Source organism: Cyclopterus lumpus, chromosome 14 (assembly GCF_009769545.1).
Source record: "Cyclopterus lumpus isolate fCycLum1 chromosome 14, fCycLum1.pri, whole genome shotgun sequence".
NCBI lineage: Eukaryota > Metazoa > Chordata > Actinopteri > Perciformes > Cyclopteridae > Cyclopterus > Cyclopterus lumpus.
This window is the reverse complement of record NC_046979.1, coordinates 9,055,117-9,069,084: the sequence shown is the minus strand read 5'-3', so window position 1 is coordinate 9,069,084 and position 13,968 is coordinate 9,055,117. Positions and strand designations below refer to the sequence as shown.

General features: G+C 40.7%; 1 protein-coding gene across 1 annotated transcript; it reads right to left on the bottom strand.

Annotated features, from left to right (window-relative positions):
* Positions 1-8,618: 8,618 nt before the first annotated feature.
* LOC117743234 (leucine-rich repeat neuronal protein 4) lies at positions 8,619-12,889 on the bottom strand. The gene is made up of 2 exons (XM_034551061.1): positions 12,565-12,889; positions 8,619-11,794 (listed from the first exon to the last, which is right to left on the bottom strand). The coding sequence occupies exon 2, from the start codon at positions 11,784-11,786 to the stop codon at positions 11,049-11,051; it is 738 nt and encodes a 245-aa protein (XP_034406952.1). The 5' UTR covers positions 11,787-11,794; positions 12,565-12,889; the 3' UTR covers positions 8,619-11,048.
* Between the last annotated feature and the right edge of the window lie 1,079 nt (positions 12,890-13,968).

Here is a 13,968-nt window from a genome sequence, read left to right as displayed (position 1 = left end):
TTTAAACGTTGTTGTCATTACTGACTACAGCAGACACGGGCTGAGCCTCCAAAGCAGAGGTCGTTTGAATGTAGTAAACTGGAGAAGAAACGACTTAACTTGTGTCCAGCCGTGCGCGGTTGACTCCTTTTCAAAGAATAGAATGTGTTTTTGTTGTGATATATTTTTGTTTATGATGAATGGTTTAGACTGGTCAGTTCAGTTTCGAATAACTGCTCATTGTATATCTAGACACTGGAGGATGCCATTGTTGATGATTTGTGTGAAGCCCTCTGACTCTGAAACAAGATGTGTGGCCTTTATAACTTTTCAACCTATATTTCATTGTGCAACCCGTGTGGTAAAATGGCAAATAAATGAATCCTGTAACCTTATTACAGCTGTAAGAAAGAAGCTAGTTTCCTTTTTAAATGTGTTTCTGTAAATCTGACTGTCGTGAATATGCTGCAGAGATGACACAGACTAGTTTGCTTCCCTGTTATTAAGATATTAGATGGCAGGGTTATAAAATACAACTTGCCTTTTGAAACCAGTAGCATTCCAGCCTTTTCGATCTCTACAATCTGGTCAAATATTGGACTCCTGTGGTCAGAGGCTTGGTCCGTGTGCTCAAGTCGGCTACAGAAAACAGTTTGAACAGCCAGCCAGGGACGTTAACCGTATGCCGTTGACCAGTACCAACTGGACACTGGCACTTCCACCGCTGTCGAGACGGATGGTAATGTCACCCACAATCTGCCCACCTGCTCCTGGCCGATTAAAAGCCTTAATGGCAGCATATGGTGTCCGAGATGTCCGCTTCATGCTGTGTGCAGGAATAAAAGAGTTGTGTAGTCATCAGGTGAGTTTGCTCTGGAGCTTTAAATCCTCATTATACACTCATTATATCCCATTAATGGAGCGCTGCAGTGCGGCTGATCTCAATTGTGAACGCCCGTCCCTGTGTTGTTCATGGCAACAAAATGTCAGCTCATAACGGTTTATGATGGCTTTGATGCCTTTCACTCTAAGCTTTTGAAACTCTTACGCATTTCTTTTTCCCTCATCTTTTTGCATGTTGTCTTGTGCACTTGTCCTATCCTTTTATGGCGAGACTTGTTTTTTAAATTTATTTAAAAATGTTATTTGTGATTGTCTGACGTCATCTTGTTTTGAGAAGAGTTAATACCATTTCAAAAGCTCTATTTTGTGCTGCAGCTTATTGTTAAGTCCTTTTGATGAAACAGTTTGCATCATTTAAAAATAGGCCGTTTGTAATCCTTTAATGGAAAGTCACTGAATGAACAAGAGCAAAAATGTATCGCGCTCAGCTCCTGGCAAAGGCACACATGACAGGAGGTGGTCAAAGGTTTCTCTGGACATTTCACTGCGAGTATATCACACTCTATTAAGTGTCCACCCTCTGGATCACCTGGACCTGAAGGCATCAGTGTACGAGTCAAAAGAGAAGATGGAGTGATGCTGTGGATAAATCACCACAACAGCGACCCATAGGATGCAAAGGTGCTGCAGCTCCAGTTATGCTTTGGACTGAAAATATGTTTCCTTTCCTCCCTCGGTGGATAAGTTCTAACTTGCCCAATTTAAAGTGCTCTGAATGTTTGGCAATGTTCACATGTAACATTTGCCAAAGTATGCAGCTACATAAAGCTGTGTCCACAGATGCATTTATTAGTGTGTGTGTGTGTGTGTGTGTGTGTGTGTGTGTGTGTGTGTGTGATTAAAAAAAAAAAGAAAAGAAAAGTGTGCTGTTTGAAGCATTGCGCAATGAAACACCTCATTGACATTCAGATGGGATGATGGAAACCGTGAGATGATGTTGATTAGCCAGCTGTCAGAGATTTGTTCATACCGTTTGTACCATTTCTATTGATCTTTTTAATATCTCTGGATGTATTAGGTCATTGCAGGCAGATTAGCAAATCAATTCAGGAGTGCTTTATTGGAATATTATTATTTCTATACATTCTAGTAGTGCAGTTCTCCAGATGGAAAGGTTAGTTTGTCCAACGCTTGTTTAATCCAGACTTGTATATCATAACTATTGACTGGATTTCTGTGAAATGTTGTCACATTCATTGTCCCCAGAACGTTGGTGATCCACTGACCTAACCTCGAGTGGCACCATGAGACATTTTTGCAGAGACCTTCATGGTCCCCAGAGGATAAAATTACTTTGACCACCGTGCTAAACAAAGATGCTGAACATGTCGACATTATACCTGCCAAGCGTCAACGTGCTAGCATTAGCATTGTGAGCATATTGGCCTGCTGATGTTAGCATTTTGCTCAAAGCACCACTGGGCTTAAGTTTAGCCTCAAAGAGGCTAAAATATGACTGTCTCATCATATATCAATATTGAAGTATTAAAATCCTTCCGTGATGGAAGATTCTATCCATGCTACCCATTCCTCTGCCTCAGCAGGACCCAAACAACATAGATTGCAGTCAGTTTTAAAATCACACATTTTAAAGCATTAATTGATTTGTAAATGTATTTAAGAGAAGACATCCAGTTAAGAGCATTGACACTTTAAGGAATCGTGTTTGCCTCTGCAGCGCAATTTTGAGGCAGGGCAAGTTTATTTGTATAGCCCATTTTAACAACAAGGCAATTCAAAGTGCTCCACATTAAAGCATAAAACAATAATGCAAAAGAAAACCAGATTTAAAAAACAATTAAGAACATTCATTCACATTCAGTAATGCGCCAACAAAAAAAAGCATATCCACAATCTCTGTAACGATGCAGCACAATGATGTTCCAGATGCTGTGTGTAATTACTGAGACACGGTTGCATTGTTTCCTGGTGTTGCGAGCCAACGTCAATATTACATGACGCGGAGCTTTGTGTGTCCTGAAGACTGAAGGCGTGGATATTTAATGAACAACGTGTCCTTGGTGCTAAAGCAAAGAGAACTGGAGCAAGAAATTACAAGCATTCCCCACTCCCTCATCCTCCCTCCTCCACCTCCCCCCTCTCTGCTCCACTACCTGTGTTTCTCAGTGGATTTCACCACCACTGGAGACACATTCACTTGATTCATGAAGCAGACAAAAGGGGTGCGTGTGGATTGCGGCCTGACTCCTGACACATGAACACAGCACACATTTTGTGACTCCGCGTGTCTCCAGACGGCTCCTCCTCATCTCATCCCAGCCAGAAAATGACCTAGATTCTGCAGGCTGCTGGCTAGGGGTGTTTACATACACAGCACACTGATGACATTGTCAGGCCGACAGCCTCGCTCTCAGCAGCGAGGACAGGGATGCTCTTCCAGTAACCAAAGCGCCGACCCGCTTCCTATCACGAGCCACAGATCCCCGCTGTCCTCTGACTGCATGCATGATGGTGTTAATGGCCATTGATCCTGTTGGCTGGCAGACGACAAGATATCCTGACGTTACTGCTAGATATATTTATTTTTGCATCGAATCACAAGCTGCCTTGTGTTATTAGAATCCCAGAAGGTTTCAGTTCTCCGAAAAGGTTTCCATCTCGCTCTCTCTCTCTCTCTCTCTCTCTTCTCATCATGAATATTCAGAAAAGGTCAAGTCATTGCTCTCCTCTTGAGCTCTCTATCCCCCCGTGACTGTGTCCTGAATAATCTGTCCCTGATTCATCTCTTGTTCCAGTGCTTGTTCCTGCCCCAGCTGCAGTGTTTTTTTTTTTTTATATTCTAAAAAAAAATAAAATGGGAGGAGTAATTGGGATTGGTTTTGTTCAACATCTGGCCATGCAACAGTCCTAGATTCTAGTTTATGCCTCAGTTGTTTCTCTAAAGGTACTCTGTGTGCGTGCATCCTCATACAGATTGGACATTTTTTCCACTTAATCTGTTGGCCTAAATGCAGGACAGGATGTTCAAAAATACCTTTAACTCTTTTGTATCTTGTATTTAAAAAAATCCCCTATTCACAGCTGTCATGTTGTTGCATTGATTCCGATGAAGAAGGCGCTTCGGTTTTTTAACACTGTATTTCTGTTTCCGTGTTCTCCCACATTTTCATGCAAGTTTCCTCCTGTAGTTCAAAGTGACAGACTCTGTGGTTGACTGGCAGCCTGTCCAAAGTGTCTGCTTATCTCCATCCCAATGCATGCTGGGTTATGCTCCAGTGCCCCCATGACAAAAAGGAAAAAGCATGTAAAGAATATAAATGGGTGGCGAGATACAGACAGTATGACGGAGTTCACACACTGAGAGCTTTTTTTTTAACTGTGAGCTTGTCCTTTGAAGCAACAAAGAACATGTTACTTCATAATGTGCATGAAGAGCCACTTATTCAGGACCAGCTACATAACAGTGGGAAGCCAGAAGAGTGCAGTGCAGCCTCTCTGGGAAAACTACTTAACCTCACAGGGTTAAATACAGCTCTGGCTCCATGTCCCTCAAGGCTTCCTACACTCTTTTAAAGATTCAGCTGACGGCCCCTGAGCAGGAACTATAGCCTTTTTATAAACATATAAAAATATATTAACTGTAACACAATTAAAGAATACCTACAAAGCACACATGCCGATTATAAAAATGTATTAATATGTTTTCGTTCATAAGCGGTAAAGCTAGTTCGTTGAGATATTATGATACAGGAAAATAAGCCTAAAGAAGTGTGAAAATGTATCAAAACGTGTTTTTGTCTGTTATAAATATACAACTTCTTTCAACCTGCACTATATGTCTCGTGTCACCGATCGATGCTAAAGTGAAGCAGAACTGTTGTTTTTTAAAAGAAAACCCGTTGGTCTCAATGCACATATCACATTCAAGGCTGAGCAGGCTTTTCACAGCTGAACTGAAATAAATGATTGATATGACTTATACCGTTGGGGCAACCAACATCTTTTGAACAGCTCTTTGGTACAAACAAAGGGGATATTTATAGTTTGCAGCGCATCTGTCGACTGAAAATTCTCAGAAAGGGACTGAGCCTTAAGATCTGTCTCCCTTCAAAGAACTGTAGTTCCCATCACTAGCTAGCACCACTCAGCTTCTTCCTTTTTTGTGGATATGCAAACCCTAATTGTTTCAGCCTGGGACTCTACACAGAGATCTATAATTTGTTCAACAAGTTTTCAATTATTGCACAACTCAAAACATTGTAATTGTTATATACATACAGGCAAATATGTGAAATTTGATCTATGCATTTAACCCATCATAAGCACTTTAGGAGCAGTATACTGCTGAAAAGTGCCCGAGGAGCAGCTTGGGGCTGAGTATCTGGTCATATCTCCCGACCGCAAAACAAACTCAAACATGAAAGGACTGAGAAATCATATTCCCCTATAAGAATTTTCTTTTGCTTATTTTCCAAATAAACTAAATACATTTGATTATATGATTAGAGTGGAGTTTTCTAGTTTGACTGATAAGATAACAAGCAATAATCTGGTAGACTGGCCTCGGGCAAACACCTTTCCCCTTCAGCGTGAGCATGGGGGTTTTATGCATGCAGATCGGTCCTCTGGACGCTGAACGCTGAAGTGGATGTTTCTTTTGTTCTCTGATGAAAAGGAAAATGTCGTTATCCTGGCCTCTGAAGGCATGTGACGGTTAAATGAGCAGGTGTGTGTGTGTGTGTGTGTGTGTGTGTGAGAGATAGGGCTGATGCCAAAGTGATTGATAACTCTCCTCTCCAAGCTCAAGCTCAGTTTCCACCTCCTCAACTCCGTCCTGTATAATGCCAGGTTGCCATGGTTACCCGTGCTCTTCATACAAGGAAATGGGGAGGAAAAAAAGGGAAAGATTTTCTCCTCCTCTTCTTTCTGAAACGCTCTTGCTTGAGCCATCCTGGGGGGTTGAGAGGAGAGCGCTGACCTGCCAGTCGAGCAGTGGATGAAAGATGCGGGGAAGAGAAACGGTGATGGAAAGCAAACATTTAGCCACTTCTTCAAACACACTTTACTCTCCCCTGCGATGTTGAAATGTGGCCGAGCTGATTACCGCGGCAAACTAATTTTCACCCTTATTAGAGCAACTAATTTCCCGTTCCACTACATAATCACTGAGTGCATGCCAGAGGTGGCTTCGAACAGTGCTCTCTGCGATAATGACCTCTAGTGGTTCATGTGAAAACCAATATAGAAGTAGCTCTGACTCATGCTGAATTTGTTTTGAAAGATGTCTGCATGATGAAAGATGTCACACTCTTGTTTTAGTGGGGGGTTTTTTTTGGACTGTGCCAAAGTAAGAAAATGTAATCTATCACACACCTTGTTTGATTTATATAAACCTCGCTCCTCCTTCCTGTAACATCCGAGTGACACTTTGAGACTGAAGTTAATCTTTTATTTACAGAGTCATGGTCTGAGCCAAGTCAGACAGACACAGTCTAAGACATAACAGGAGTAAACAGGATGAGACGCCTGCGGGCGGGCGGGGGGGGGGGGGGGGGGGGGGGGGGGGGGGGGGGGGGGGGGGATGGGGATGGGGATGGGTTTACTTTCTACAACCACCCACTCAGACCCAGAGCTTCAGCTGATGAAGGCCGCAGCGTGGCCCAGAATCCCTCTGGAAGAAAAGCTGTTTCTAACTCAGAACGCCACCTAGATGTTTAGCATGGAGATCTTTGATTGACACCCTTTCATTTGCTTTTCTCTTTATTCATTATACTGGCTACAAAAGGCTTAGAAGACCAAAGATGTGGAAACCTTTTTTCTGCATTTGAATAAAGCCAGGATGCATTCAGGACTGTCTAGATCCGATAATGGGCACTGATGGATGCCTGACCCACTTTGAAGATGTTATGCCCTGTAAAAGCTGACCCCAGCGTGCAGAGCTGCCCCTGCTGGTGGATTACTAATAACAGAAACTAGCATTCATTTCCGCGGCAGTAAATGCAAATTAATTTTCTCATGATTAATTAATTGCATGTAAATGAATGACTGTTCGTAATAGGTACCAGTAGGATGTTATGAGCATAATATTACAACCTACAATTACATTAATTGCAGAAAAGCCTCTTAAAGCCTCAGCAACACACATGAAGACACACAGTGAGGGTTTTTATGGAAAGATGAAACAATCACTCCTTATTTTATTGCATATTCAACACAGGGGGTAGACAAAATAATCACTTCACGAGAAATTATTTAATTGTGTAAATGCTACCCCCTTAGTATTGTAAACAGTTTATCCATCATATTACAGAAGGTTAGTATTATTATCATTGATATTTTTTCTCAGTGGCGGAGAGATTAACTTTCATAACGACATTTTTTACACCACTTTGCACTTCTAGTTCACTTCAATATTGTACTTTTTACAGGTACAAGCTGATTTTGATTGTGCATAACACATTTATTATTTAATTATATTGTTAAAAACTACCGTACAGATTTAAGATAGATATCCATGCTTCAATATAACAAATGTTCAATAACAATTACATGTTAATGCATTAATAACATAAAAATTTAAAAATAAAAACTTTCTTTTGCTACTTTAAGTACATTTTGATGATCATATATATAACTCATGAAGTGTAATCCAACTCGTTTATCCCGGCATGTGCTCATTTCCCAATCACATGCATCTTCAAATGCAATTGTTTGATTCTTTGTTCACTCAAAAACAAAGTTATTAATACAATGGTTCTTTTGTGGGTAAAGTCTTCCTGTAACGTAAAAGTAAGTGTTTTTTATACATTTGTAATACAAAAATATTGATTAAAGCAGTTCTAAATTAAAGGATCTAAACACTTCTCTTACCTCTAATATATTGCTGTGTTTTAGTGCAGGCCCCTTTGAAGATCTGGTTTGTCTCATGTAGAATTGACACCTCTCCTTTCAAGTACTGTTAATAAAACACTGGGATTATATGGTCCAGCTTTATCATTATGATTATGTTGCCTTTGTGTTAAAGCCCTTTTCTGCCCTTTAGTGCAGTTGGGCCTCTTCTGTTAGGATTGAATGTGACCAGCAGAGGGCAATAAGGTGACCTTCCTCTCCCAACCTGAGGGAAGTCAACAGAGGCCTTTAAAAGGTATCTCGGTCTCTGTTGTGAACGTTATCTCGGATACTGACAGACACTTTAAAGTCCTTGATTACTTACAGAAAGTCTAGCCTGCTTCGTGGCTTACGTGATATTCCCATGTTTAGTAGAGCGAATCAGATGAGTGATTTCTCAACTCCGGCTTCTTTAATCATCATTAGCCTCATCACGTAATGCAAGACCTGCGGGGAAAATCCAGAACCTCTTGAATACACATGAAAACATGTCGAGCAGCAGTTCATAGACTACACAATTACTCATTCTGGTAACGACGAACTCCATCGTCACTGTTAATCACATAGTTACAGTAACCAATGTGGGAGAAGGAGGCCGACACCAAGTATTTTATTGTGAAATCCTACAGCCTGATTTGAGCTGATTCACTCTTTTATGTGTAACCACTTCACCATAAAAGTAACATGAGTCAACAGGTTTACTGAATGAGATGGCAGTGATTCAACATGACTGCGTCCTGGACACAGCACCCGCCCTTGCTGCTGACCTTGCTGCAAAACTTGCCACTACAAAAAATACAAATATTATCTGCGACTGCATTTGCGTTATTTTCTCCCTTGACATGTTGAAAATGAAAAACGTTACTGAGAAATGTATCCAACACATGTTCTGCATCACATGTCCACTTATTTATTTCTGAAGCAGAGGCACCCTGACTGCCACAGACAAACCAGTAAAGAAAACACAGGGAATCTGATTAGCAGATTTAGGTAATAGTCTCTATCAGATTTGGGTTTAGCTCACATTTTCTACTGGGAAAGATAACTAATAATTCAATTTCGCAGAGCAAAGAAACTCGGTAAGACTTTACAATAACAGCACGCTATGAAGCAGTATGAGTAAACACTTAATTCATCATTTATAAAGCATCGTTCCACACTTTGTACATGTACGGTAAGACTTTACAATAACAGCACGCTATGAAGCATTAGTTAAGTATGAGTAAACACTTAATTCATCATTTATAAAGCATCGTTCCACACTTTGTACATGTACGGTAAGACTTTACAATTACAGCACGCTATGAAGCATTAGTTAAGTATGAGTAAACACTTAATTCATCATTTATAACGCATTGTGCAACACTTAATACATGTACAGTAACACTTTATAATAACTGCACACTATGAAGCATTATATAATACTTAATTTACAAATGGTGAATCATCATGCATAAAGTGTGGAACAATGCTTTATAAATGATGAATAAAGTGTTTAATCATACTTAACTAATGCTTCATAAGCGAGCAGTTATTATAAAGTGTTACCAACAACACTTATGGAAGCAAAGCAAGGCTCAACACCTAATAGTGACACTTAATGTTATTATTTTAACTCTGTGTAATAGGTGGCCTAGATTATCTTCATGATCATTCAAAAACAACAAGTTTCAAATATAAAAAGTGTATTGAAAAAATTGAGGTTTACATATACATTACTAAAATGACAGGATATTGTACATCCGTGTTTTTGCATTTGGTCTCACACCGGCCCGTTCACGCCAAGACTTCCCTCCCAGTTAGAGAGCGACTGCACTCAGGCTGGACATGTGTCATAAAAAGCAACATCTCGAGGCCGTTTCAGACACTGAAATGAACAATCTGGTGTGTCTCCAAATTACTGATGTTCAGTGACTCCCATGCAGCTCTGTTCGCTGTGCGTTACGCAGTGCAGTTGGAAGGAGGAAGAGGCCAGCAGCAGTGGAACAACTCTGTGGCAGCAGCCAGAGCCAAACGGAATTATAACATGGCTGCAAGACATGCAGATGGAGGCTTGAACATGAGATAAAGTGTGTGTGTGTGTGTGTGTGTGGGGGGAGGGATTTAAATATTGGACTTTTTTCTCTTTTTCATCATGATAAAAAAAAAGAATAAGAAAAAAGCCTGAAGCTTCTCACCAGCTCTGTGATGGTTGACTGGAAGTCACAGCTGGAATGAGACAAGCTTCACAAAATCCATATCCAGTAAAAAGGCTATTGTATGACAGCTGGAAGAAACAGCACTGAATACTTGTGCTCATCCAGTCCGCTGACACAACTTCTGACAAAGATGGAAAAAACCCACTTAAATAACCTTTAACACACTTTTCATAATCAGTAGTTTCAGTTTGAACAGTCAGTCTTGTTTTGTGAGCTTTAGACTTCAGTTTAGTTAGTTTTTGTGGAATATCAAACTCATATAATACATTGACATACCAACATACTAAATGATTTTCATAAATACAGAACATAATACACATAGCACATCATACACTTTCAGTCCTTAAAACCATCATTAATCGTTTCTATTTAATTAAATACTTACACACACAAGTGCTAGCTGACTGCTACCTAACCTCAATTAAATTATTATAAAATGATCACAAATAATGTCAAAATAATTTGAACCTTTGTCAGCTATTGTTTCTGTTATAGATAATTATTGTCATTGTATTCCAAACTACCAATACATCTTGTATTCATTATATAACCCACACATTAAAAATCTGGTACCTCTAAATTGTATTATTTAAAATGTTTCAGATACCTTGTTACTTAAAAAGCTAAATACACGACAAGAAAACAACAATTTTCTTAGTTCATGAAAGCATTTTGGAGATGCATGGTTTAGGACCATGGCTGCTTCTGTCCAACAGAAGTTTCTTGAGGAATCAATACAAATCTTAAAGTCCCTGTTATCCAGGAATCAATAAATAAATGTACATTTTAAGTACAAAGAGCAGTTGCAAGCAGGGACTACCTGCTGGAATGTTCCTTGAAGTCCCGAGAGCTGTTTAAACAAACAGCACTTCTTTTTTAATGCAAGAAACTACCAAATTCACATAATCTATCATCGTGTTTATTCCTCTTGGTTGGAGAATAAGTGCAATATTCATGGATGTGGGGGCTTCCTTTTACACTTCTAGATATATTCATGTGTGATGACGAACGCTGCCTTCTGCATCTCGCAGAAGCGCATGTTTGCAGAAAACCTCCGACATAATAATGTAATCACATTATCTGCGAGTCTTATCTCACTGAGCTTCATTCTTGTTCCATTCACTCTGTCTCCGCCGTGTCGTGCATAGAGATGCCGGCCTCCTGTTTCCTTTGCTTCTTGTGCCTGCAGAGCAGGACGGCCAGCAAGAAGAGCAGCAGGAAGCCCAGACCTCCCCCGATGAGTCCTGCTTTCAGAGGCAGACTGCTGTCCGTGAGCTGGTACGTCAAACAGGACCCCTTACTGTCTCCAACATCATTCACTGCAACCAGACACACCTCTGTCATGTGGTCTATGTCTCCCACTACACCGCTCCTCTGGTCCTCCCTAAACCTCTGCCTCTCTTTCCCGTTTACCGTCACAATAAAAGCTGTGACGTATGAATAAGGTGCACACCACTGAGCAACGACCTCTGACCCGTTAAAGGACACTGACGTCAGCCGGGGAACATCTGGAACCACAGTATTCAAAGTGAACCCTGGGCACAAGCATCTGGTCTGGGCGAATAGATCAGCACAGGGGATCTGACTCTCGAGACAGAGGTTGTAGTCACATGGCTTATGGTTCTCTACGTTTGTAAGCCCTCTCTTCTCTGTAACGGGGGTGACAGGTTCTTCTCCATTTTCCGTGTAATCGTCTGAAGAAAAGCCAAGGACCTTAGACGAAGGCCCAGTTGGTGTCAGAGGTCTGTTGGGATTCGTCTCTGGAACTTGTGATGTCGTAGGCAGGGGAGAGTAACCTCTGATGAAAACCAGGCAGACAATCACCAGGGGGAAAGCAAGGTCCTTGACGGCAGCCATTGAGCTCTCTGGAGATCATAGAAATTAAAATTCCATCAGTTAGTTGGAAAATCTATTTTTTATTTTCATAGGAATGAAGAGTATTAGTCCCTTGTGTTTCCAACCAAATGGACATTAAGGACCCTATATGTTTTGCTGTTGTAAGAAAGAGCCAGAATAAGGACACAGAGTTATTTCTCCCCTGATGCTAGGTCGTTTCGAGATGATATGACTCCAAGGAATGAAACAAATGGCTTAAATGTGAGTGTGCTGTGTTTTTTCTCAAAACCACAGCACACCGTTTTTAGAGTAAGCAAATGACAAAACCGTGGACAGCTAATTAGTTGAAATGTATTATTTTGTGGCATGTTTGCCTATGATTTATGGTCTTGTGTACACAGCTGAGAGGAATAATCCTCATTTGTTAAGATTTAGGTACTTCCTTCTAATTCAACATTCCATGCGGTATTGCATAACAAGTCCACATGCCTACACACCCAAGATTCAACACAGCACTCTCAGCAGCGTCCAGTTACAGGAAAGCTGCCTGAGCGATTTCCACCATAATCCATACAAAGATACCTGAAATATGCTCAGCGGTGAGCATGCAAACAGAGATACCAATGAAGCCCATTCAAAGCGCTCCTAATATACTTGTGTTTAACTGCATTGAAGCGGAGCAGGAGCCACCATTGAATACAAATTTACTCTGTGCTCTTTCTTGCTTTGCCACAGCTTAGCTTTGTTCGATTGTGTTAAGAGTGAAAAATATGTAAAATATGAAAAGATATGAACTTACCTGTTGTTTGCAAAAGTTGGCAATCTCTAGCAAAATGTAAAGGAGCTCCTTAATCCTGGTCTTTTCTCCAGTTACTCCTCCTCTTGCTCTCTCCACCTTTATATGTTTCCCGTCTCCCCAACAATCACCTCCTTCTTTTGCCCTCCCACAGTCCCCCTTATTCCGACCTTCCTGCTCCAGATCCCCCTCCTCCTTGCTAAATGGTCTAGTCCTGTGAGTGTGTGTGCGGTTAGTGGTATTACTATCTCCTGCTATTAGTTACATCACTGCTTTCCTGGTGAAGTGGATTCTGGTTACATTCCATCATGGTGTGCAGGTTTTTCAGAGCGTGTCTGACTTGTTAATGAGCCCTTGTTTTCCTTTTAGGACTATGAGAAATTGAATAAGATTGTGAAACCTCTGTGTCAGGGCTTTGATTCATTGGAATGTATCATCACTGACATAGGCCAGTGACTCCAGACAGCAGGTTCCATTTTAGCCACATAACCTCTCCCCTAAATCAAATGTATGACTTAACTCCAAACCCTGCAGCAAAACTGAAAGGACTTAAACGGTTGTGCATGTGTCCCCCCAAAAGGCCGGAAATCAACCTGACCGAACTTCTACCGGGAATGATTTGTTGTCATGCGGGTACTTTTCTTTAAAAAAAATGGAAATGGATTTAAAATAAAAGATAAGTTAACAAGTGGTGGTAACTAACTTGAGATAACACCAACAATCAGGACAAGAATATTCCACTCAGCGCTTCCAGGAAAGAGAAGAACTGAACAAAATGTCTTGCTGATGTGACACGTGAAAAGCATCTCTACGTGACAGCTGTGGCTATAAATCTAGCTGTCTGCTCACACCCTGGTTTTTAGCTCATTCTGCAGAACAAGTGACCACATTGTCCTCTAGCAAAATAAATGAGTTCAGTCAGCAGCTGAGAAACAACTACTCGGAAAAAGTCTGCTTAACTAAGAATTTCCGTTTGCATTTTACTGACTGTACGTACCATATTTCTGCTATAATATTTAAATATATATTTCTCTCTTTCGTATGATTCTGCAGGAACCAACACACGCTGGGAGGTGCTACATCACAAATAACAACTTTTCCACGAGATACAAGATGTATTGTGGGTTTATTGTGTGATATGGGTTGTGTGCATGTATTTCGTCTGACTAGTACTGATAAACATGTATCCAGTATCTTGCTTTATTTCTTAATAATTCATGTTTTATGGTGAAAGGAGTCAGTTTTAGGTCGTAGAGAGTTCATCCACAACAAGCCACGACAGAAACGCTGAAACAAAGTTTTTTTGTAGGAACAAAGATGGTGTGACGGGCAATACGAGTTAGTCGGAAACAGAAGAAGTCACTGAGGAAGAAATGTTTCTGTTGTGACTCTGGAAGGCACACAAAC